The sequence below is a fragment of the Pipra filicauda genome, unplaced genomic scaffold, assembly GCF_003945595.2.
Source record: "Pipra filicauda isolate LSUMZ 115617 unplaced genomic scaffold, ASM394559v2 scaffold275_size1018216_pilon, whole genome shotgun sequence".
Taxonomy (NCBI): Eukaryota; Metazoa; Chordata; class Aves; order Passeriformes; family Pipridae; genus Pipra; species Pipra filicauda.
Genome location: NW_024104393.1, coordinates 798,301 through 821,481, shown reverse-complemented (window position 1 = coordinate 821,481; position 23,181 = coordinate 798,301). Strand labels below are relative to the sequence as shown.

At 43.7% G+C, this 23,181-nt stretch overlaps 1 protein-coding gene across 1 annotated transcript in view; it reads left to right on the top strand.

Annotated features, from left to right (window-relative positions):
• NFATC2 (nuclear factor of activated T cells 2) overlaps positions 1-23,181 on the top strand; it is a 79,055-nt gene that overhangs the window by 35,197 nt on the left and 20,677 nt on the right. Inside the window, exons 7-9 of the mRNA XM_039382590.1 lie at positions 10,575-10,630; positions 11,556-11,682; positions 13,238-13,933. Of these exons, the coding sequence (XP_039238524.1) occupies positions 10,575-10,630; positions 11,556-11,682; positions 13,238-13,933 (879 nt within the window). The remainder of the gene's footprint in view (positions 1-10,574; positions 10,631-11,555; positions 11,683-13,237; positions 13,934-23,181) is intronic.

The window sequence follows — 23,181 nt, the reverse complement described above, 5'->3', positions numbered from 1 at the left end:
CAGCCCACAACAGTACCTGTCCCAAGAATGTTTTGCAGTAACTAAAGGAGATGATACACTCAAAGAAGGGAGCTCTTAATGCCATTTCGAGGAAACATCCAAAACACCCTGCCCCTATTTCCATATAAGAGCAGAGAAGGCTCTGGCTGGAATAGATGTTAGAAAGTAAAAGGAACAACAACATTTTCCACACACTAAATCTAAAGCTTTTCTTCGCTGCTGGGGAAACTGTGGGTTTTTTTCTTCTTTTTTTACCTCCTGTTAGGGGAGAGCCATGACTTATCCCAGCGGTTGTGCCCAGTCTGGAGCAGGGATTTGCTTGCTGGTGTTCCATATCCTGCCTGCCCCGCCACCCCTCAGTCTCTGCCGGCAGCCTCAGTCTGCTGGACTTTGTATAAATGATTGGCAGAAGGGGAATTTAGAGGATGGGAGGTCCAGAGTCAAATCCTTGGTGTGAATCAGAAGTCTGTGTGGTATGCAGTGGGTTATCTGGGGGACTCTGCTCCGTGCTGAGCCAGTTCTTTGTGTGTCCGTGCACTGCTCCGTCATGCAGCAACACCTCTTACAGAGATGCCCTAAAGTGCTTTTAAATGAAGATTGCTTTATTTAATAGGTATATCTTAAAGTGAGAAGGTTGAGAAGGTTAAGAAGCTGAGCTGGATATGCAGATCATGCAGGGCTGACTGCACCATACTGAGAATTCAGCCAGTCTGCTGAGTGTCCCAGCCTGCCTGAATGTTAGGATATTGTACACCTGAGGCTTTCAACTTCCCTCATTATACACTGTATACAATTGTAAATATCACTGTGAGGGCATGCCTAGTTGCTGCTGTGTTGTGCTGCACAAGCACAGAACAAGGAGCCCAGTTGTGCAGCCCGATTTATCGATTCGAAGTCTCTGGGTGGAAGGAGGAGGTGGATCCTGCACTCAGGCAGCTCGCTGCAGACCCGTCTGCACCTTGCAGAAAGCGCTGATGAGCTGCTCAGAAGCAGAACAAGCCACAATAAACATCCCTGTGGGTGGAGAGCACATCGCTGGCGTGACCCTCTCATTGTCGCGGCTCTTCCCGAGCGCGGCGCTGCCCCGGGGAGCCTGTGCAAGAATCACACCTTTCTCGAGGCAGGAAGATGCAACAAGCTTGCAGGGGGGAGCTTGGTTTTCGTTGAGGTTCATTTTAGCAACTCTCAAGCCTTGTCTGTGCTAACAAGTGGTACTGGATTTGCCACTTTTGCCACCAGTTTTAGCTTTGCTGGCAACGACAAGGGTGAGAGCAGTGGTGTGGGTAACCACCTAATAACTTTCATCAGGCTGTACTCCATAGAGCTCTTGGACTTGGCTTGTGAGTCCAGTGTTTAAGATGAGAGCAGCAAGACTGGTTTTTTCCCCAAAATCCTTTGTGCAAGTATCTCTGTGCAACAAGATGTTAACTGTTTTGTAGCCTCCAAAATCTGGGTGCATCTTGAATCTGGATCAGTGTGTGATGATGAGAAGCAGCAATCGGTCACCTTACAAAACTGAGGAAAATGCAATTGGGGATCACATTTGTAAATTAGGTTTCATCCCTCAGGGGAACACTCAAAACCTATTTCCATTTCTTCTGGATCTTGTAGACAATTCTTCACTCACTACTTGCAACGCAGAGGGACGTAGAACTGCTCATAACTGTGACTGAAATACAACAAGGTTCTGAGAACAATAACGAGCAGCTTTTATTTCTCTGTTTCATAGAACTATAGAGACGTATATTTTTCCTAAGAAATACCGGGAAAATAAAAAAGACTATTCCCCAAATTGTGCCAGGATGTCCTTCTGAAAATAACTGCCTGGTGTCACGCGAACTGCAGGCTGTGGCACCGAGTTCACCAGGGACAAGGCTGTGAAAGTCGCTCGTTTTGGGCTTGCGACAGGAAATGGCAGCAGGAAGTGAAGTGAAGGGGCTGGAGCTCAGTGCTCTGGGGGGACAGAGTGCTTGTGTTTGAAATGCTGATGCATAAATAGCGTTAATTTTCGTAATGATAAGGTTTTATCAACGTGCAAGCCGTAGACTGTTTTTTTAAACTTTTTTAAGGTTCTCTCTTCCTGATGAGAGAGTGTAATCTGTAGCTGCTGTAAGCCAGGGCAGCTCATAAATTTGGTAAGTTCAGCACACAAAAGCAGAGTTTGGCTGAAGGAGTTTTAAGATCTGAACTCAGAGACACATTACTGAGCCCAGCTAAATAAAAATAGGTCAGGAGAAGCAACTAGATTGGATTGTACGGGTAGCAATTTTTGAAGTGCATATATTCCTTTAGTTTTGGTCTGAAAGAGAGAGCTCGAAAAGCAGTCCTAGAGCTATCAAGGATTTGGAATATGTTGAAGGTCAGGAGTGTCAGTGTTTGGTTGGGGCCCAGACCTTACAGTGCAGTTAAAAAAAGAAAAGATTTGGAATTCCCCCTTTTATTTATTTTAATTGTCATGTAATAATTTGCAAGTCAGATGTTGGTTGCATTGTGTTTACTCCCATTTGTGTACTGGTTACTGCTGCTCTGCTGTCAGTGATAGGGGAGTTTCGTGTTTCTCTGGGAGAGAAGTGCAAATGGACTGTGATTTCCCCTGCCAAACTCTTCTGGTGGCCACATGGACATCGTGAATCATCGCTAGGACAATGTGGGTGGTGGAGGAACAACCCAAACAGAGCGTCCATCCTTGGAGGGGATCCATCATAAATCTTTCAGTCCATCCAGGCAGTGCAGGGAGAGGAGGTGGTGCTCTCTGTGCCCTTGGAACTGATGCAGCTGCCAAGGCCCCTGAAGAATGGATGTTCAAAGTCCCTGTGACAAAATAAATCTTTCCAGCTCTAGACTCAAGGAGTGGTGCTTGAATGTCTGCTGGTTTCAGGAGAGCTCACCACAGGGCAGGATCAGGACCATGATGTTCAGTGTGTCGGTGGTGAGTTGAGGTTTCATCTGCACAGAATGCACCTGCCTCCATACCCTAGAAACAAACCATGGAGCATGTGCCAGTGGATTCCAACATCCAGGAGTCTTTCAGGGCAATTCACCGTAGAAAACTGTGGTGGGATGGCATCATGGCATGTATAATGTGAATAGGAGGTGGCTTGGGTGTTGTTTTTGATGGTAATGAGGAGCCAGGGCTGATGGTCATGTCATTTGTGGGAGAGGTGAAAGGAAATTCTAACAATGTCTACAGCAACATTCCCTTTTCTGTTGTGTCCAGTCTGAAATTCCTCACCATGCCCCAACCAGGGAACTAAATCCCTGTTTGTAGTCTGAGAGTTACATGAATGATCCAAAAACTCCAGGAGAATGCAGAAAACAGCAAAGTATTTTCAACATTTTAGCCTGTGAACTTAATAATGCAGAATTAATGGTGCAATTTTCTCAGGCAAATTGAAGATTAAAAAAGAAAACTTTTTAAAAAAAGTTTTATTTTCCCCAAGTCCACCCAAAAGAGGGTTTGCTATTTGACCAAATAAACAACTTTAAATATTGAATGCAAGCACTAATTTCTAAATTAATGAACTTAAGGAGAACTAAGAGGAGCAGGACATATGTTAGAACAAGGCTAATAATACAGTGATAGATGCAATCCACTGCTGAGTATGCATTAAATGTAGGTTTGAAAGGCATCTTATCCTGAGATAAAAATCCAGCATCTGGGGAAAAAAACCAAGCTACTGGTTGATTTTTTTAATGGGAAAGGCTAAGGAAAAAAGCACAAATATTTGGTAATAGTTACAGAGTTAGCAAAAGTGAGTGTGGTACTGTAATCTTAAATGGTTCAGTTTGTTTGCAATATGTGAGGGTCTGTAGAAAGTATATTAAATAAATTTGCCACCTTGCTATTTTCCTGTCATTTTTGAAAGAGCACAATCCCTGTTCCACTCAGTCTGTGGCTGGAGTCCAGCATGTAAAGCTGGATGCATATCACATCCACCCTAAACCTGCAGAGTGATGGGATGGACTGGGGGAATAAATTACAGATGTCTCTGTCAGGAGTTCCACCTGATTTTTGCATTAGCCTGAGGTGTCACTGTCCAGGTTCATCTCCCTCCTCAGTGCACTGAAGTAAGGCAGCAGCAAAGTGACTCGAGGCTTGGGAGTTCTCTCTGCAAAAAGGTGTCAGAAGTGGGGAGGATCAGGGAGGTTTTGTTCTCTTTGAGTTTCTTTTCTGTTCTTTCTATGCAGAAGAAGGAGGTGTCTCAGCAAATCCCACTGTTTGTGAACGCTGAAGAGCAACAAGTGTTAATCAGGATTAGCCTGGTTTTGCTGTGCAAATTAGAAAGTTTCAGGGTAAACGGAGCACCTTCTGCTTTTCCTTGCTCTTATAGCTGCTAAAACCCAACAAACCTTTCTACCCAAAGGTTTTCCTCCTGGCTGAAATGTGCTGCCTGCCCCAGGTGTTCTTGTAATCCCACGGGACAATCGCCAGTCATCTAACTGGGGATCCCAGAAAAACACTGCAAAACAGGAAAAAATCTAAGGATCACACACACAAAAATGCAAGAGAGTGTGGCTGCAGAAACGGAGTTGCCATAGCTGTGAGAGACTCAGCGAGACAGGGTGGAATCCAGTGTTTTGGAAGGTTTCCCCGTATGACACAAGATTTTGGAATTTTACAGCTGGTAAATCCTTATTAACACAGGCAGCCACTACTGGCCTGGATTCCCTGGCTCACTGTTTACTATGGGGGCGCCTGATGGAAGATTGCCTGGTCCTGATTATTCAGCTTAATTGTTTAGGAAGAATATTAAAAAATAATAATAATTCTTGGTATAAACAAAGGGCAGAGAGACAAGCTCCCATCACCTGTTGACAGAAAATTGATCATGAAGAAAGCTGGCATGGGGAGTGGAATTCCCTGTTCTCCCACTTAGTCATCGCATCCTGGTGTGACTCATTTTATTACATGGAGGTTCCCAGTGGTTTTATTTTGAGAGAAGCTTTTGTTTAATAATTTATACACACACACACACAAACACACACTTATAATCTTAAAAAAACAACAACTCTATTCTGATGAATTGGCATAAGGAATCATTTTGGAAGAGCTCTGGAATGAAATACTGTTCCTGCTGCTTCACAGTTCAACTACTGTATTTATGTTTTATTTTAATGTCAAATGAATTCCTCAACAATAGATGGGGAGAAATCTCCTCTAGACTTGTTCTCACTGTGCAAAATGTCAGATTTGGGGCTGGGCTGGATGGTGGATGACTAATCCATTGCCCTTTTACCTCCTGGACCTTGACTTGTATCTTTGGCCTTGGTGACTCAAACTTATGTCCTCAGTGAAATGAAGGCACTGGGCTCTGCTTATAATGAACAGAGCTCCATTAACTGCAGTGGGCAGTCTTGCTTCAGAAAGAAAAAGAACTACATAAAAATGAAGCTCAGAAAAAAGATCAGTTGTTCTACTTTTCCTGAGTTTTAAATACATTCGTGCCATGTTTGCTGTAAAGTTTGAAAATTATTCTGAAGTAAGAGCTTAGAAGGAGACAACTGCTTAGAACCAGATGCTGAGCAACCTTGCACTGACATGGAGCAGGATAACTTCCCAGCTGAAATCAGATTTTGTCCCTGAAAAGGGCAGCAGAGAGGTTGAGTGAGTGTTCCGTGCCCTTAAGGTTTCCACATCCCAGAGTGGTGTCTTTTCTGCTGGAAAGCATTCATTGCTCTTTCTTTTGTTCTTGGGGTGGCTCTGAAAAATCTTGTCTGTTTTCCAGAGATGTCTGTCATCTACTGATAAAAGCTGACAGAGATAATTGTTGTGCTTTTTTGGAAGACCTTCCAAGAAACACAGTGAATAGGGAACTCTGCAGGAATGTGTAGTTGCAGCAGCTGTCCCAGCAGTTACCAGGCTCAGTTTCCTTGGGGAACTAGCATGGTTTGCTGCCTGGGAGAAAGGCAACAGGTTGTTCATTAAGTAATTTGTGTAATGCTTGACTGAAAATCAATGTACGTTTTCAGGCATAAAATCATATGCAGGCATAGAATCCCATACAGAATCAGCACAATAGTATATTTAGTCTTCAGCTGGAAAGAACTGCAGAGAAAATTTCCTGAACCTCTCAGTCCATCAGTCATGCTTGTTCAAATAAAGCAGTAAGTTTGTTTCTCTGCGAGTTACTGACCCCAAAGTCATGAGTAAGGGGTCGTGAATAATGTGTAAAGGCTGTAACTGGTTCAGAAAACCTTTAATTGGCTAATTAAAAAAGGGCCTATAAGGGGCTGCAGAGAATCACCCAAAATGTTCCTAATGCAGGCTGACATTTTGATTTTCCCCAGTTTGAAGCAAGACTTTTGGTATGATCACAGTTTGAGTTAGAAAGGGTAGAATTACTTTCTTCCAACAACTCATTCATTCCTCCAAAGAGTGCTGACACAATCAGATCTCTCATCAGGGTTTAATGCTAAGTCTCATAGCCCTGAAGCAGCACAAAAATCTCTATTTCCTGAACATTTCACTGACCTGTGGTGTTAAAGACTTGCCAACTAAGACAAACCATTAAATGAGCAGGGAACCACAACAGTAAAAATACTGCATGAGGCAGACATGGCTGGTAAGACCTCAGAGTCTACATCCAGAAATATTTTATCGTCTTTAATGGAACTACTGCTCTTTCCAGAGGCGCAGATTGAATTCTCCATAGTGGAGTCAGAATTTGAAAGACGCCACACACGTGGACATGACACCAAATTCCTGTGTGATCCAAGCATGTCCCAGGACATCCCTGCAGTGCCCTGGCTGCTGCTGGGGCAGCCCAGCACTGATTGTGGCTTGCTGAGCACACCCTCTCTGTATTTCTGTGCTTGTGCTCTTACAGTGTTTCAGCAGAAATGGTGCTGTTGCTCTTTTGCCGTTTTTCTTCCCTGTCCATTGTTGAAGCAGGTCTAATTATAGCAGTAGAGAGCTATCTGTACTTGTAGACTTTAGATTAAATTATTAGTCAGGCTGGGGTTTAATCTTCTCGGTTTCCAAGCAGGAGGGAACCAGTCATTTGTCCCGTTTGTGGCATGACAGAATTACAGGGTAATTGAGGCCAGAAGGGACCTCGGGAGGTCGTTGAGCACAACCTCCTGCTCAAAGCTGAATTCGTCTGTGGTGCTGAGGCACCACCTGAGTTGTGACACTGGCACTGGAGAGAAGAGCCCACCACAGTTCACCCAAGTTGTGACACATGTTTTGAACTGGGGGCTGTGCTCTGCCATCACATCAGCATTATGACTTTTACAATAAGAATCTCGTTTTTGCAGATAACTTTCTTCAAACATCCACTTTAATTTCCTCCTAAGAGTATTCTGATTTCTGCTCATTCTGAAGATGATCTGTTGACAGTTTGGTGCAAGTTTTCTCTGTTCAAAATTTTCTCAGGTGATCCTTAGCCTTCTCAGTTTATTCCTCCTACTCTCTATTAATTCCCTGAGTGTGCATAATCAAAAGTTTTCTTTTCATTACCAGCAAAAAGAATGGGTTAAAGTAGGGAGAGATTTCTGAATGCAGTTGTATTTTTCATTTTATTCACAGCCTCCCTCATCCTTCTGCCAAAAGCTCACCATAATGTGTGTATCCAGAGTGGTTAAAGGAAAAGCAAATATTGATTGTCTCGAGCTAAAGTGAAGCAGTGAGACAGATGGAGCCACATCATCATATTTAAGCATAAAGGTCAGGGAGTGAACTGCAGAGTGGTTAAATTCAACAGGGCTTCAGTGCTCAAAGAACAGGGATTGCTGCTGCTGACAGATTTGTTAGAAACCTGTTTAGCTGCCACCAGTATGAATATATATCCAAACAGAAGCATCTATCATTGTTAGAATGATAGCCCCAAATACATTTATTTCTTGTTTGGTTAGACTTATTCTCATTCTTACTCTTGATCCTCACGGGCTTTGGACTCAGGCTAAACATCATTTGATTTGTATGGTTGGCTTCATTAGCTTTTAGTGCAATTTAGTGGCTCAGTTACTAAATCAAATCCACTGTGTTGTGGTTGCATGTGCTTCACAGGCCTCTGGAATATGGTAGATGACTTGGAGCCCCCTTTCTACTTTAGTTTATGCATTTTGGACCAACAAATCCTTTTGATTTCTACCTTCTTTGTGAAGTTGGTACTGTTGTATCTGCACAGACTGTTTGAATTTAGCAGTACAGAAACAAAGATGAAAACATTCTGCCTGGAGCAAAACCAGTGTAAAATATTCCTTCTTGGCTGTCCTTCTTGTCAGGACATCTTCATATTGCTTTGCTGAGGCAGTTCTGATGTGTGTCTCTATCAGAGCTCATATTTTATGACATATGTGTTTCCTTTTCCCTCCTCTTTTCCTCAGAGGACTATAAAAACTTATACTTTGGGTTTCTTTTCCTGGAGCCTGGGGAGGTTCCTTAACACACACTGTGGTGGTTTCTTTTCGCAAAGGTCACCTAGAAGAGGAATCCCCCCACTGGGTATTTACTGCTTTGTCATCTGGACAAGTATTTGCTGGATTAAACCCTCGGTATTTTGGCTTCTCCCTTCCCTGACATGTTTGCTGCCTCAACAGCAGTAAGATGCATTAATAGGGGTATAGACTGAATGTGCAACAGCCCAGAGCAGTGACCAAAGTGAATGCTTATGTTAAATTACATTAAATAGTGGAGTATTTTCCATCCCTTTGCACAGAAGTCCCTTGGGATGTGGGGTGAGAGCCTCACTGGCTCCAGTGACACAGCTTAGGCCATCCCAGCTCCAGGGCCACTCATCCACATATTAGTGTAGAAAACACAACTGACTCACTGGGGGAGAACTTGAAACACTTTAAAAAAAGAAAAAAGTCCAAGTTTCTTAGTGTCTCCTCCTGCAGCAGGATGCTCTGGCAGTAGCTGGGTGAGGAGCTGGAAGCCTGGGATCTCTCTCCCCCTCTCCTCCTCACAGGCAACTGATGGATGAAAGCAAACTTCCAGCTATTCCTTAGTTGCCTCCACTTCCCCAGTGGGAAGGATTGGGATGAGGAGGCCCAATCAGCACTGGGTGCCCACTCCTGCCCCACCACAATCCCGGTGCCCATCCCGAGGGAGGAAGGGACACGCTGTGGGTGATGCCCTCAAGGAAAACCCGTCTATCCCCAGTGTGTGCTCAGGGACCAGAACACAGCAGAGGTGTCTCAGGTGTGGGGTGGTGGGACAGGTGAGGTTCTGGAACGCTGGGAAGGACCCCCAGGCTGAGAGGACACAGAGCTGGAGCAGGCAGGGTCCCCCAAGAGCTGTGTCCTGGCCATGGAGCAGCAGCTGAGCCCATCTTGGGTTGAGGCCGCCTGGAGAGCCCGGCACATCTGTCAGCTCATTGTCTGGGCCCAGCACAGAACAAAGGGGAAAACAACAGAAAAAATGCAAAATGCATTTAAAAATACTCTTTCATTTCCCTTTTCGCCAGAAGCAGAAGTACTTAAATAACAGAGGACAAAAGCAGCTCTTGCAGAACTTCCAAGAATTGGGAAAAATAAAAAGTCCTGTGAGAAGGACTGTTTTCAGGAGACTTCCACCCTTATCCTGCCCAGCCTGGGCAGGCAGCCTGGGGAACCCCCAAAGAAACATGCCTGGAGTTGCCTCCCCCCTAAAGCAAACACAGCCTCAGGCTGCAGTATTCCCAGTCACGTCGGGGCCTTTGGAGACGTGTCCCCTGGTCATTCTAAAATCAAACTTTCAGAAAGGTATGAGGCAATTTTTATTTTCTTTTTCCCCCCATCAGTATTTTTCTTCTGCAAATTGCTTGCCTAAAAGGCTCAACGGAATATAAAAATCAAAGGGGTAAAGATTAAAATCTAAAAAAAATAAAGCAAGAAGGAAAGCATTGCTAAAACATGTTTCTGGGGAGACAGTAGATTTAAGGAATATTTGTAACCAGATGAAGCACCCATTCATACACCTTTATGTATGAATGTCCTGCTACTACTGATGTACTCTTGCAGCACAGGGGTTACTTTGGTGGGGTTCAATACAAGGGGATCAAATTTTATTTTCTTCTGTAAATACGGTTTTGTGGAGCTCAGAATGGAGAAGAGCTGCATGGATGTGATTAAGAGCAGAAAGAGTTCCAGTGGTTCAGAGGCAGAGGCTGTCACACATGCAATGAAGTGCTTTTACCCTGAGCACAGTGAATATTTGGTGCTTTTTAGGACTGTCGCTGGCATTCCATGGGAAACCATGTGGTCTTGGCTTAAAATGGCAGAAAGTGACCATTAACAAGTTATCTGACCTTCTGATGCCCTCCATCAGTCAGGATGGCTGAACTCAAGTCTGGTAAAAAACAGATGTTGCACCTGTGCTAAATATTTCATTCCTCAGTTTGGCTAATTTCTACATAAACATTTAATTTTAATATGTACCTAGGCTTTTTCCTGGCAAGAGAAGTGTTTGATGATGTGTTTAAATTAAATGCTGTTGCTTTTGGTTAGGGCTGGGAAGGTGCTTGGGATTAAGTCCATTTTGAGAGCTTTGCTAAGTTGATGCCCTTAATTTGTATCCTTTTTTTTAAGTCAAGTTCTATGATTTTAAAAGAAAAAATTACAGTGAGGTTAACATTGTGATATTCTTCTAGATGGGCAGCAGATCTGGGAAATGGAGGCAACAGTGGACAAAGATAAGAGCCAGCCTGTAAGTATGCAAAGCACTGGATGTCCTCTCCTCGAGCTTCTCAGAGAGCAAGTTGTATTCGAGGGGTAGTTTTGAAAGAGCGTCTCAAAAGCAGAAAGAGCAGCAATCTTGCTGCTGGGATGAACAAATGTCAAATGCTCCAGCAGTAGATGTGTTGCAAAAAGAGGCGATTCATTTAGCGGCAACCCACAGCAAATTGAATAACTGCTGGATTTTGTGTTCTTGCAGAAGACTCTATTGTACCAGCCCAGCCCTCTGCAGGATGCTGGCTGTCCTGGCTTCCTTTGCCTGCGTGGAAGCCTTGGGTGCTGTGCTCTTTGCAGGACAGGATTTGTCCTACAGTGTTTCGAATGAACACTGATCTTTCAAGGGAATGAGCCTCTTTGTTCACTTTGCTTAATGGGACCTTCCTGTAGTCAGTCAGTGCATTTAGGAGCTGCACTGACACTGCCAAGGGCCATGCCTGCCCCGGCAGAAGGGAATGGGAGACTTGCTCCTAATTTCCGTGGAAGTGGGATCCGGATATGTGTAAGTGAAAAGCCTATAGAATGATTAAGTTCATTCTGACAAAAAGAGGGAATTCTGTAGTGCACACTTGTTTGTCAAGCCTGGTGTGATTAACAGTGCTGCTGCTTTTATCACCATTTTGTGTGTTTTATTTGTAGCTGAGGCTTCTCTTTCCAAGTTCAGGACAACATCAAGTGCAAGAGAGGATTCAGTACATAGAAACCAGCTTGCCAGTACCAAAAATCTTTATCTTGCACCATCTGCCCTTTTTTCCTTTCTTATTCTCATACCCTTTACAGTGATGAAGGGGAAGATTTCTCTTCCTTTGTGCCTGGACGTGTAGCAAGGGGAGATGCACACAGACATCTCCAGTCAGCCTCAGTTAGTAATTCTTTGTTGTCACCCTCTGTTGTTTCAGAGCATGCTTTTTGTAGAAATACCTGAGTACCGTAACAAGCACATCCGCACAGCCGTGAAGGTGAACTTCTATGTCATCAATGGGAAAAGAAAAAGAAGCCAACCCCAGCATTTTACCTACCAACCAGGTAATTCTCAAGCCAGTTGTTGCCTAGCTCTCATGAGCAAGATTTGATTTTCTGCTGTGTTGTTTTCTTGCTGTTATTTGAGGATCTAAATGTCACTGATTTAATTCAGCTAAGTGCTCAACAGCTGTTTGGTTTGAAGGATGCGTGTGATTTATGATCAGGAATTGCCATGAATTTGAGGTGACAGTTATCTTGGCAATGGGCTGATGTTGCCCCATTCACTTGAGGGAAGTTTGCCAAAGCCTCAGTGGGAACAGACTCGGTCTGTGGCATGGTGTGACCCCTATGAAAACCACGAGTGTTGCCTTCCCAGCTGACGTGTCCAGCAGTAAGATAACATCAGATCTGGGAAACAAGGCCTTGGTATGGAGGAAGGCAAGCAATATATATTCTTCAGGACAAGGCTGGTGGAGAAAAATATGAATGCTTTTCTGATGTTCTTCCTCTTGGGAATTGGTCAACCATGTCACAATAAATGTAATAGATTACTAATGAGATTCCCAGAATTTCTCAGCTTTGGCTGAGAGAAAAATATTGTGAGAAAATCAGAGTATTGTGTTTGTGGAAACCAGAAAGCATAAAATAACAGTACCAGATTTTATGCAAGCTTCAAATGATATCTTAATTTGACTTGTCTCTAAGGACAGGCAAACATTCATTGTGATTCTTATTTTGGTCTCCTCCAGCCTGAAAATCTCTGGTCCTCTCCCTGAATTTATGAACCAATCACCAGTGTGAAGGTTTTGTGTAGTTGCTAAACTGTTCTGCTTTGGAATAGTATTGAGAAGTACACTTCTATCTCAATACAATCCTTAAAATAGACCACTTAGGGGAAGGAATCCTTACACTTCCAAAAAACAATCCTTTGGCATGACCGTTATATGGTTTCCATTGTATGGTGTTTCTGTAGTGAGTTTTGGGGAAGATTCGACAAAAAAATCATTAGAAATGTGAGAATTTGCCTGTAGAGGACCATCATTTATCCTACCAAGATTCACACAACTCTCGCTAAATCCTGAGCTTTTAGATGATGATGTCAGAAAGATCTTCAGTTCTCAGCACTGAGGAAACCACATGAAGCAAAGGAGCTAAAACAACAGCTCTAAAATAGTTCAACTCTGCCTTTGGTGTCTAGCTAAAAGTTTGACAGAAAAATGAGGAGTTGCATATGTCACAGGATTTCTATTTATTCAGTCCTCCTTTGAGATGGAAGGACTACATGAAACACCTATGTACGGCTTCTTATTTTGCACGTGTTCCAGAATGGCCCTTAAGTGAATGAAAATATGAGCTGAAGTATTGAATTTTCCAATTTTAGAAATTTGTGGTTAATTAGTACTTTAAAGATTTTCAAGAACCTCTTAGTACAGAGTGTTTTCAAGAGAGACTCTGCCATGATTGCATATACGTGATGCATTAAACTCGGTGCCTGCGAGATACGAGTTCACACATGCAAATCTTGTAAATGGCTTTAATCTCTAATTACTTCAAGGAAAAACCTCTCTGTTTCTCACCAGCTCGTTACGAATAATGTCCTTTGCATGCTTTATTCTAGTACCATCAATCAAAACAGAGCCCATTGATGACTATGATCCAGCCATAATCTGCAATACAGTACACAGTGGTCTGGGAACAGTAACACAGCCTTACTATTCACAGCACACAATGGTCACCGAGTCCCCTTCCTGCCTTGTGCCCACTATGGCCCCTTGCCAGCAGTTGCGCTCAGGCCTTTCCTCTCCTGATTCTCGATACCACCAGCAGAACCCGGCCGCTGTGATCTACCAAAGGAGCAAGAGCCTGAGCCCCAGCCAGCTGGGCTACCAGCAGTCCAACCTGATGGCTGCACCAGTTGCCATTTCAGATGCCCACAGGTCGGTGCTGGTGCACGCAGGTTCCCCAGGCCAAACTCCGGCGGTGCTCCACCACTCTCCAGGCAACCAGCAGTCATCTCCTGTGATTCACTATTCTCCAACCAACCAGCAGCTGAGGTGTGGAAGCCACCAAGAGTTTCAGCACATCATGTGCTGTGAAAATTTTACATCCAATGTCGCAAGATCCAGCCAGCCCCAGGTCAGTCAAGCACAAAGGTTAAGCCCGAGCTCGTACCCGACGGTGATTCAGCAGCAGGCAGCCTCGGGCCAGCGAGCAGCAAAAAATGGACCACCAGGGAGTGACCAGAAAGAGGTGCTACCAGCGGGAGTCACCATCAAACAGGAACAGAACCTGGACCAGGCCTACCTGGATGATGGTAAGTGCCTCACTTCTCTCTTATGAGTTGGTTTGCTGGAGGGAGGGGGCAAGTTTAGAGCTTCTGAATCCCACCTGTTCCTCAGCGTGGCCTGCTTTTGGTGGGTGTGGATATTTGCTGTTTACTCATGGCATATTTGAATCCTGCATTTACATTCTATTATATTGGGTCTTTCATTAACTGCATTTTTGGTAGATGGTGATGCACTTTGGCAGCCAAGCAAAGAAACAAGTGATCTGCAGAATCCCTCTGCTTCGTGCCATGGGCTGAGCTGTCAGGTTTAGCTGTTGCCATTTTGTTTCCATTTGCCAAAAGTTGGTTTGGAAAATGGTGACTCTGAAATGAAATGCACTTTTAAATTAATTTTTTATAATTATTCATATCAGTGCAAAGTCCACTTTGTAAAATGCCCTTGTACATTTTGTACCAAAAAAAAAAAAAGCCCATTGAGCAGTCTATCAAGGCCTGTAATGAATGGGATAGTGCTGCAGGCAAAACTATTGCAGATGTTCTAGATGAACAGTGGGACATTGATAAGCAAAACAACGCTGTTTCTTTGTTGTGAGCCAGCTGATTTAGCCCTTAGGAATGAATATAAGTTGGAGTAAAGCTTTCTTTGAACATACCCTGCTTATTGTTAGGTAGGCAGCTATTGGTGATCTGGTTGATTGGCTCTTTTATTAAAGCATGTTCCTTGCAGAAGGAAATCAATGCAAAATTAATAGTGAGGCTGGACACTGTAGTCATAAACCCAACATGGATTTTAGTGGGAGCAGAGTGAGGTTGCTGGATATATTGCTGCAAATACTGGATGTTCTTATGTAGGAAGTACATACCTGGTGGTCACAGATGGTAACTGCTGCTGCCCTCCCAGTCTGGGCAATCAGATCAGGCATGGCTTGATCTTGTAGATGTGCACCATGATGTGCTGTAAGCACACAGAAGTTTGGGATTTTTACTGCAGTTACTCACCTGGAGTTGTGAAATTGTGCCCATGAAGGTTTTACTTTCTGCAGTTTAGGTACTGAGTGTGCTCTGTGGCTCTGTCATGTACAGTCTTCATTGCTGGGCAGAGTAGAGTTTGGATGGTTTTCTCTGGTTTTCTCTTTGTCTTTGTTTGAAATGTGCTTGGTATAGCTTTGGTGCCACCACAGTAAAATCTGCAGTGTTTTTACTGGTCCCCTTGTCTGAAGAGTGTTGAATTGTATTTTAAGAGTGAATTTCATTTAGGAGATCCACCTCCTATTCAGGGAATTGGGCATGTAACAAAGCAAGATAGAATTTTTAACAGGAAAACTGAACACTGTTGTTTAAGGCACTTTTAATATGAGAAGTTGAGAGATTGTTCCACATTTCTAAAAATACTTGGTACAAACCTTGTAAAATAAATAAAAAATAAAGAATTCTGAAGTGAAAGCTAGCAAACTTCAGAGTCAAGCCAAAGTCTTTTCCCCTTAAAAGAACTCCCCAAATGGACTGCAAAATTAATTTCACTGGGTTATGAATTGGGCCAGTGACATCTGACTGCAGCACAGCTCACAAGGGATGTACTCAACCTCTGTGCTAAGAGGAGACATTAGGCAGAACAGCAGCAAGTTAGTAGTGAAATTCCAGGCTTCTGCTTGGCTGACTGGAACATCTTGAATTGATTTCAAGAGATCAGTTTATCAATTATGCCACCCAAGTCAGGTCAGGGGAGATTGGTCTCATGGCATCTCTTTACTGACCTCAGTGAGTTCACATCAGCTGGAAGTGTGACTTGGAGAATTGGGATTTACTTTAGGACTTTGCAAAGCATTTTATTCTGAAATGTTCAGGACTTGAATTGAAAAGCCACTTTGTTTGCTGCTGAGGAAAAGTGACTCAGAATATAACAAAAGCTATGTTTTTCCTGACTAGAAAGTTTGGGTTTGTGCTTTATAGTATTAAAAGAAAGCAAACCCAAAGGATTATGGAGGCTTTACCCTCAAATCCCTTTTATCCAGACAGCTCTTCTGAGATAAAGTGAGCTGTTAGGTCTTGCTGGGGTTTTCACGGATGGATACTGAGATGAAGGTTACTCAACCAGGCTTGGCATGAGCAGCTGTGGTGCTGCTGCTGCTGCACAGGCTCTTGGGCAATCAGTGTCTCGGTGTCTCTCGCTTCCCTTCACTCCTCTTCCCTTCCCCCATCTTCCCCCTCCCTCTTCTTTATTCTTCTTTCTCCATATTTCTGCTGAGAGTCCAGCTTTCATCCCTTTGCTGTTGTGACCTCCTCTCATCAACTCTTGTCCGCTGTCTTCATGGTTAACCCACAGCCTTGGTGTTCTGGGCTTTGTTTCTATTCTGAGCTTTGCCACAACCTTTTTAAGTGTTGTGGGACATGCTCCACTGTCAGTTCCTCATTCCTGAAGCTGGTGCCTCTCAGCGTGGGCATGCTGTGCCAGCCTCTGAGCTCTCCTGGAAGTGACCATGACACACATGACACAACATGACACAATTACTGTTTCTCTTTACCTCTTTCAACTTCCTCCTGCCACTGCTGGCAGGACCTGTCATTATTTTCTTCATTTGTCCTTCTTCCTGAGACCGTGGTTTGGTTGTGCTCAGAGCTTTCACTGCTCCACAGGGCACGTAATACTGGGCACTCAGCACACTTAACCTGTCTACATCCTGCCTTATAAAGATAAGAACTGTTTCCACCTCTGCAGGAGCTGTAGGCTCTCGAGGTTGAATAGCCCCAGCAGCACAGCCAAAACATTGTGGTCCTCAAGGCAGGTGATGGCAAGTATTTACCTGTCTTCTCAGGTGGGTTTTGCCATGTGCAAGGACCTCTTTGTGCAGAGCTGCTCAGCTGGTGCCATCCATACTGGCTGCCTTAATGACAATGACATCAGTACTCATTTCTGATGGTACTGTGGGTGTAGAGACCTGCCACGTGCTTTCTTGGAAGGAGACACTCTCCCTTCTTCTCCTCCTGCTGGTGCTGCCTCAGAGCAAGAGATATCTAACCCAGCCCATGCAGCCCTCTTGCAACTTCCTGCCTTTCCCCTCCTAGACAGAATTACAAAACAAGTTGTTACTGGAAGGAAGGCTCCAGCCATCAAGTCGTAGAGGCTGGATTTGAACATGCACCCATTGGGGACTGATGCAAGTTCAACATTGCCACACATACATATATATATATATATATATACATACACATAGTCCTCCATATACCTCCACATTTCTCTGTAAAAAGTAAATATATATTTATTTGTAAATTTTGATGTCAAATAGTGTAAAGAATCTCCAGAGGAAGGGAATATTCATGAAAAATCGTCAGGGAAACCTTTGTTACACACCTCTGCCTCAGAGATTGACTTTGGGAGTGAAGATAGGCCATGTTTAGGAGACCCTTCAGGATGCATTAGGTGTCCAGGTTAGTGCTGACAAGCAGTGATTAGCTTCAAATGCAAGTGAAAGCCATAGGATGAGAGAGTGATCAGCACATTTCAGCCGAGGCCTCATTTTAATATTATTCATAACCAAAACCACCCACAATGGTAAAAGTTACCCAAACAACCACAGAAATATGTTGACAAATAGAACTTAGTTCTCCCATGACCTTCAGAGCAATCAGATGAACTATTTAAAGCACAAACCCAGCTAAAAATGTAGTTATTTGCACTGGTCATGCCCTGGACTGTCCATGCTCATGCTGCAGAGACAGAGGATTCCTCTGTAGCCCTGGGGAAGCTGCTCAGCTGCCATGTGCCAGTTCCCCATCTGCAACTCAGAGATACAAGGCTCAATTCCACATACAGATAATGGACATGCAGCATGTCTTGAGTGTTACCAACTTGCCTACCTTAGATTTAGTTCTTTTCGGTTCAGCTGTCCTGCTTTTTACTTTACAAAGAAAAATGATTGTCATTATTCAAACAGTAACTGTCTAACCACATCTGACACTCAGAACTGTCTGCTTGATACAGCAGCTCTAAATTATTTTTGGTGCAGCAGTAATCCTTCTTGGGGAGGAGAAGAGCAAGGCAGATGCTTGTGGTGGTTTATCAGGCTGATGATCAGCTGAGATGTTTTAATAGTGAGCTCAGGTATTTCACAGAAAATTTCAGACATATCAGATATTTCTTTAGAAAATGGATCCGCAGTGGGGGTTGGACTAGATGATCTCCAGAGGTCCCTTTCAACCCTCAGTACTCTGTGATTTTGGGCCCCTGTGTGCAATTTGATGCTTCTAAATCACCCAGTGCTTTCAATCACCCTCACTGCCAGCAGTGGGTTAATTTGTGCAGTTTTGCTCCCCACACAGGAACCACTGCCCTGACCATGGGTCTCATCCAAGACCACTCAGAGTGTGTCAGATCCCTACATTTTCTTTTTTGTGTTCTTTCATTCAAGAACAAGAAAATCCCTGTAAAAGTCTGTCCCCAGGGTGTCATGAAATTCAAATCCCTTCTGTCCTTCATGTTCAGCAAGAAGTTTTCTTTTCTGACCAGCTCTTTTCTCCTTAGGCCAGCAGCTGTTAGGGACGAGGCTGGGGCAGGCTGAACCTTCAGGGAATCCCCACTCTCCTGGGGATCCACAGAGCAAAGCCACTGTGTCAGCCCTGAGTGTCAGTCGGGGACTGAGCTCGTTTTGCCAGCTTTGGTCCCTGACAGCCCTTGGGACTCTGTCTCAGGTGCTGGCACGTTTTGAGCATCCTACTCACCCTGCCCAGCCCCTGCAGATGGAGGAGGTGGCACAAAGCCAGCTCTGTCAGCTCAGTGGCAACTGGGGATCCCCCTGTGCCAGGGAACCTCTGCTACACCAGGAAGGCAGTTTGGGGCCCTCCATGCACCACAGCAGTGGAGCTGCACCAAGCCTGGCTGTGGAGAAACTGCTTTTCTGTTTAAATGCTGTTGATTCCATCCCCAGAAAGCACAGAAGATGGTGGCTTTAGGAGCATGTTCTAGTTCGGTTTGTAGTTGTTTTCATCATGTGTCCACGTGCAAAGCAACACAGGGCAGAGGGGGAAATGTTCCTGTTTCCTGGCATTTTAGACAGGAGTGAATTGCAAACGGGCTGGGGCTCAGTTCGAGCAACAATTTGCGTCCAAAAAAGCCACGCTCTGTTTTTAATTAGAACTACTTTTCATAGAAGGTGTGGTCACTTCTGCTCAGGCAGAGTTTGACTAAGAGTGAAGCCTGTATGTTCTCCAAAACATTCTGCTCAAACACTCAAGCAAATCTATGTATTCATCAGACTCATTCTTGAAGCTCTGACTCACATTATTACGGATTTTCTGTTCTCTTCTGGGACCTTACAGCACTCCTTGGGTACACTGCAGGCTTTATTTTTGGTTCACTGCCGTTGCAGGTTTGTGTGGTGTTACAATCTGCATGCCCCAGTCATATGTCAGTCTTGCTTTTCTAGAAGCAATATAAAAAGAGAACAAAAAGGTGGTTCTGCTCCCAAAAACCTGTAGTTTGTTGGCAGGAAGTAGAAAGATCAGCATACCAGGAGGAAAGTCTGGGTCGAGTCTGAGTTTGGTCTTTCAGCAAAGTATTTAACTTCCCTGTACCTTAGTTTACCATTATTAAAAAGTATCTTATTATCCTTCCCTCTAACACAGTTAATCATTTAATTAGTTCATGTTACTAAAACCCACATGGATTCTCAGAAAAACACGTAAACTTGCATACCTCAATAAGAACTAAGAATTGTATTGTTGTGGCTGGCTCCATCTGATCTTCTTCACCTCTAGAAACAATTTGCTAATAAAAAGTTCAAACAAATCCAGCCCCGTTTCAAGACTGCCCTTTCCCCAGCAGCCTTTCTGAGCCGCTGTCCCTCTGCCTGAAAACAAAGCGAGAAAAAGAAAAACCCATACATCCAAAATCAGCAGCGGAGGAAGGAAGAAAATGAATCAAGTGATTAAAACCATAGTTCCACTGGCACCTCTTTGTTCTCGAGCTCAGGAATCTTTAATTGGTGCAGTAAGTGCCCACAGGCAAGTTGTGTTACAAAGCGTTTCCTGTTCAAAGGAACATGCAGACTCCATTAGGAGACCACGGGCACGGCTGCCAAGGGCTCACACTGGATGGGTACGTGGACACTGCCTCCATGGGCACAGTCCCACCAGGAGCTGATGCACCGGGACAAGAAACCCCAATTCCAGCGATTTTGGGTGGAAGGCATGTGCCCGTTTGCAGGCTGGACCAGCGGACTGTTATCAGCAGAAAGCGCTCAGTTTTCGGAAGGCATCAAGCGATTTTCAGTGATAGTTTTGACATACTGACAAAGAGTTACTTGAAAAAAAAAAAAGAGAACTTGTTCGTGCAGTTGGGAATTGAAAGCTTCTAAACCACAATAAAGTCCTTTCCCAGACTTGCTGTCCATTTACTCCAAGCTCATGGCATTCCTTAGACAGTCTGAATCACAGGCAGCAGACAACTCTTATAAAGAAGACCATAGACACCCATCTGTTGGAAGACATCTGCCAAAATAGACCATACATTTACTTTTATTCCTTCAATCCACTTTCAATTTAAAGGGATAATAACAATAACATTTTTCAGTCCAGTGACACTATTCATCCAGTGCAGAGAAATGAATTAAAATTATTCCCCCGCAGAAAGAGGCAGACAAGCTTTTCCCCAGCTCTCACAGATGGATGAAGTGGGATCAGAGCTTTTAAGGGACTTGCCCAGCTGATGCAAAAAGTCATTGGTAAAACTGTGGCTTGCCTGGGGGATCCCAGACTTCCAGGACCCCCAGCTGCATCCCTAGCACAGATGTGGGGGTACCAAAGGCACGTGATGCTGTTGTCCAGGTCTGCAGGAGCTGGGGCAGCACTGGCCGTGCTGTAGGTGGTTAAACACGTTACACTCAAGGGAGGGTTTGGCAGAGCTACTCTTTCCTTCTTCTGTCCTTCCACAGACTCACTCCCTTCATGCTGCATGTGTCAAAGAATGGGACGTGCTTTCTAGAAGTGAACAGTTGGTTGCTGGCAGGCAATGCACTGTCACAGAGGTCAGGTGTGTCTGTTAGAAACACTCATTTTTGGGGGCAAAGCCTGAGACAGAGCAAAGCTGTCATGGGAGCAATTACAGGAGGTAAGGAAAATGAATCACTGGTCTTTCTACCAGCCAGGAGTGACACTGCGTGCTTTACATGGAAATTCTTTTAGTTCAGTCAAAATCATAACTGTTTTGACAACAGTTTTTAAGAATGGGGACTTTGGAGATGAGAAATGTGTAGCTAGAAAATGGCTTATAACAAAACTATGCAAAGCAGAAAAGGGGGTTAACTCTTTGTAGCGCTGAATTCTCCATTTTGTGTTGAAGCAGAGAAGTGCTCTCTGGAAACCTTGAACAAGGCTTGTTTTACACTTTGGCAGATCACCACAGAACTGTGCTGGTTAAGGTGGTTGGGTTTTGGTATTTTTTTTATTTTATTTTGCTAACACAGCTATTATGGTCAAACCCCTTGTAGAGACACAGCTCTGCTGGTGTAAAAACACTGGAATCAGCACAGCTTAGGCCAAGTCAGGGAACCACCAGCAGCTCTTCCACTGGAGGCTGTTGTACTGGGATCACTGTGTCTGCATTAGAAGGAGGGTTTGTACCAGCCCTGCCAGTGCTGCTAAGCTGGCTAAACTTGTAGGGGCAGCTAATATAATAAATACAAATATAAGGTGTAATATAAGGGATTTCCACATGGACAATAATTGCACTGCTTTCTTTGTGTCTTGACCACCTCAAAATGAATCCTGGTGTTAGTAGCTCCCAGCAAAGGTGATGCAATGAGCTGGATTCACTTATTAGGAAGATGCTTTCCCTGACAGCTATATAAGGAACCTGCAGCTAGGTGTGTATTTGTCCTCACAAACAGAGAGGGGGATAAAATCCTCTTATCTCCCCTTTAGAAAGAGCATCATGTAATTGAATAAGTATAATCAGTGAACTGGCTTTCATCCACGTGGCAGCTCCAAGCTTTTGCTAATTCTTTGCAATTTCATTGTAATTCTTGCAGTGTTTATAGCAGTTTAAAAGTCCCTGTGCAGGTGATTGCAGCAAAATACAAGAGTTATTTTTTTCTTAATGATCTTTTCAAGTTTGATCCAAGAAAAACCAAAACAATAAAAATAAAAACCTTGATGCTTTAGTCTTTCAAAATCCAAGCAGACAAAAATGATGCAACTTCAGGGGTGGAGATTTGATTGCATGATTTTTAAACCAGTCTCATGATTGGAAGCCTGACTCGGGAACCCTGAATGCTGGGGTTTGGCATTGCTGCTCTTCACAGTTTCATTTGTAACAGATTGTGTTAATATTCAGAAAGTGCAAAGGTGAGGAAAGGGATCTTTTCACCCCTTAAAGTTCAGTATCATACTTGGGAGGATTCAGCTCCTCCTGCAATGGCTCACAAAAAGGCAGCTCGAGCCATTTTTGAGATGCACTTCTGAAATCTTGTGAGCAGCTGCAAAGAGCTTTGCTGCTTTGAAAAGTTTGGAAAACATCTGCGCATTTCTTTAACTATTGTGAAATAAAATGCCTGGCAAGAATAACCATCTTAAAGATCTACAATCTTTTTATGGTGCAAACTGAAAGCCAGTTATAAAGCCTTCTACTGTAGAAAAATGCCTGGATTCTCAGCATTATTCACACAAGCAGAACTTTTCCAGGTCAGGTCACATCCTGCATGGATAGTTGGTGGGGGACTTTTTGTCTCTTTTCTCTCACAAGAATGCAGACCTAAAGGTGATTAATTTAAAACCCATTTTTCTTCCACCCATTTTTCATACTTTTTTATAAAGAATACTATCACTTAAAAATCTGTGGCCATTTTTAAATTAAAAAAATGAGGATGAATCATCTGAATTTTCCATCAAGTTCATTTTCTTATGAGAACTCTTTAAGTAGTGAGAGCTACTTTTCTTCCCAGCAGAAGCTGGTAGGGCCTTATGCTGCCTTGTCATTTTATAGTGCTGTTTATTTACCAGTTCCAAGAGACTTCTGTGCTCTAATTTGGAAGCAGTATGTGTTTAGAGGATTTTAAAAGCAGACTGGACAAATGTACAAGAATACAATCCTGCACTGGCTATGAGAGGTACTGAATGACCTAATAGGTCGTTCCAGCTTCCCTGAGTTGAAAAACAAGCAGCACGTACGTAGTCGAGCCAGCAGGAGAGTCAGGGATTGGGGAAGAAGAACAAATAGTTGAAGACCATAAAACTCCCCTCCCAGCATATTAACTCCTAATTTGAATTTTCAGTCCCATCCTGGC